The sequence below is a fragment of the Sinocyclocheilus grahami genome, unplaced genomic scaffold, assembly GCF_001515645.1.
Source record: "Sinocyclocheilus grahami isolate Dianchi unplaced genomic scaffold, SAMN03320097.WGS_v1.1 scaffold7889.1, whole genome shotgun sequence".
Classification (NCBI taxonomy): domain Eukaryota; kingdom Metazoa; phylum Chordata; class Actinopteri; order Cypriniformes; family Cyprinidae; genus Sinocyclocheilus; species Sinocyclocheilus grahami.
The window spans coordinates 3,927-4,892 of record NW_015511749.1 but is presented as its reverse complement, the minus strand read 5'-3'; the positions used below and the strand labels follow the sequence as shown (position 1 = coordinate 4,892).

The window sequence follows — 966 nt, the reverse complement described above, 5'->3', positions numbered from 1 at the left end:
TGGGTACCTAAATACTCTCTGTATTGCGAAAGATTGTGACATTTTGATTTTGTGACATCAGAATGTAACCTGGTGGAGAGCGAGGACCATGTGGAAGTGAATGGGGAAGTGTTTCACACACCCTTTGTGGAGAAGCCCGTCTCTGCCGAGGACCACAATGTCTACATCTATTACCCAACCTCAGCCGGCGGTGGCAGCCAGCGTCTCTTCAGAAAGGTACAGTACTGATAACTTTTAATAACTTTAGATTTGTTTGGTGTGGAGCTCAAATCGTCCTTTCTGTAGATCGGCAGTCGGAGCAGTGTGTATTCTCCTGAAAGTACCGTTCGTAAGACTGGATCTTATATCTATGAGGAGTTCATGCCCACAGATGGCACTGATGTTAAGGTAAACCTGTATTTCATGTCAAGACACTACTGTATGTGGTGGCTGGTTAGATTGTTTATTCCTGATGGATGTTTTAGGTTTACACAGTCGGACCTGATTACGCTCATGCCGAAGCCCGTAAGTCTCCTGCTCTGGATGGGAAAGTGGAGAGAGACAGTGAGGGGAAGGAGATCCGCTATCCTGTGATGCTCACCGCGATGGAGAAGCTTGTGGCCAGAAAAGTGTGTCTTGCATTTAAGGTGAGTCTCGCAAAAGAAAAACACAGTGTTTTGTCAGTAGCTGCAGGTTATGATAATGATAATGTTTTTTGTCTCATAATATCTTTCCAAACCAGCAAACAGTTTGTGGTTTTGACCTCCTCCGAGCAAATGGCCACTCTTTCGTTTGTGACGTTAATGGCTTCAGCTTTGTAAAGAACTCCATGAAGTATTATGATGATTGTGCCAAAGTTCTGGGGTAGGTGAGGCCGTGTTGCTGTCTTGTTGTCTGTGGTAACTCGAAAATCTCGTCTTCACACAATGTTTACATTTTACAACTACATAACTGCATACACTGTAATTTCCCCCCCCCCCCCCCCCC

The 966-nt window shown here is 45.0% G+C and overlaps 1 protein-coding gene across 1 annotated transcript in view; it reads left to right on the top strand.

Annotated features, from left to right (window-relative positions):
* LOC107577938 (inositol hexakisphosphate and diphosphoinositol-pentakisphosphate kinase 1-like) overlaps positions 1-848 on the top strand; it is a gene marked incomplete at its 5' end in the record, with an annotated part of 2,572 nt that extends 1,724 nt beyond the window's left edge. The window contains 4 exons of the mRNA XM_016263957.1: positions 62-216; positions 286-387; positions 465-626; positions 722-848. Coding sequence (XP_016119443.1) covers positions 62-216; positions 286-387; positions 465-626; positions 722-847 — 545 coding nt within the window. The remainder of the gene's footprint in view (positions 1-61; positions 217-285; positions 388-464; positions 627-721) is intronic.
* Between the last annotated feature and the right edge of the window lie 118 nt (positions 849-966).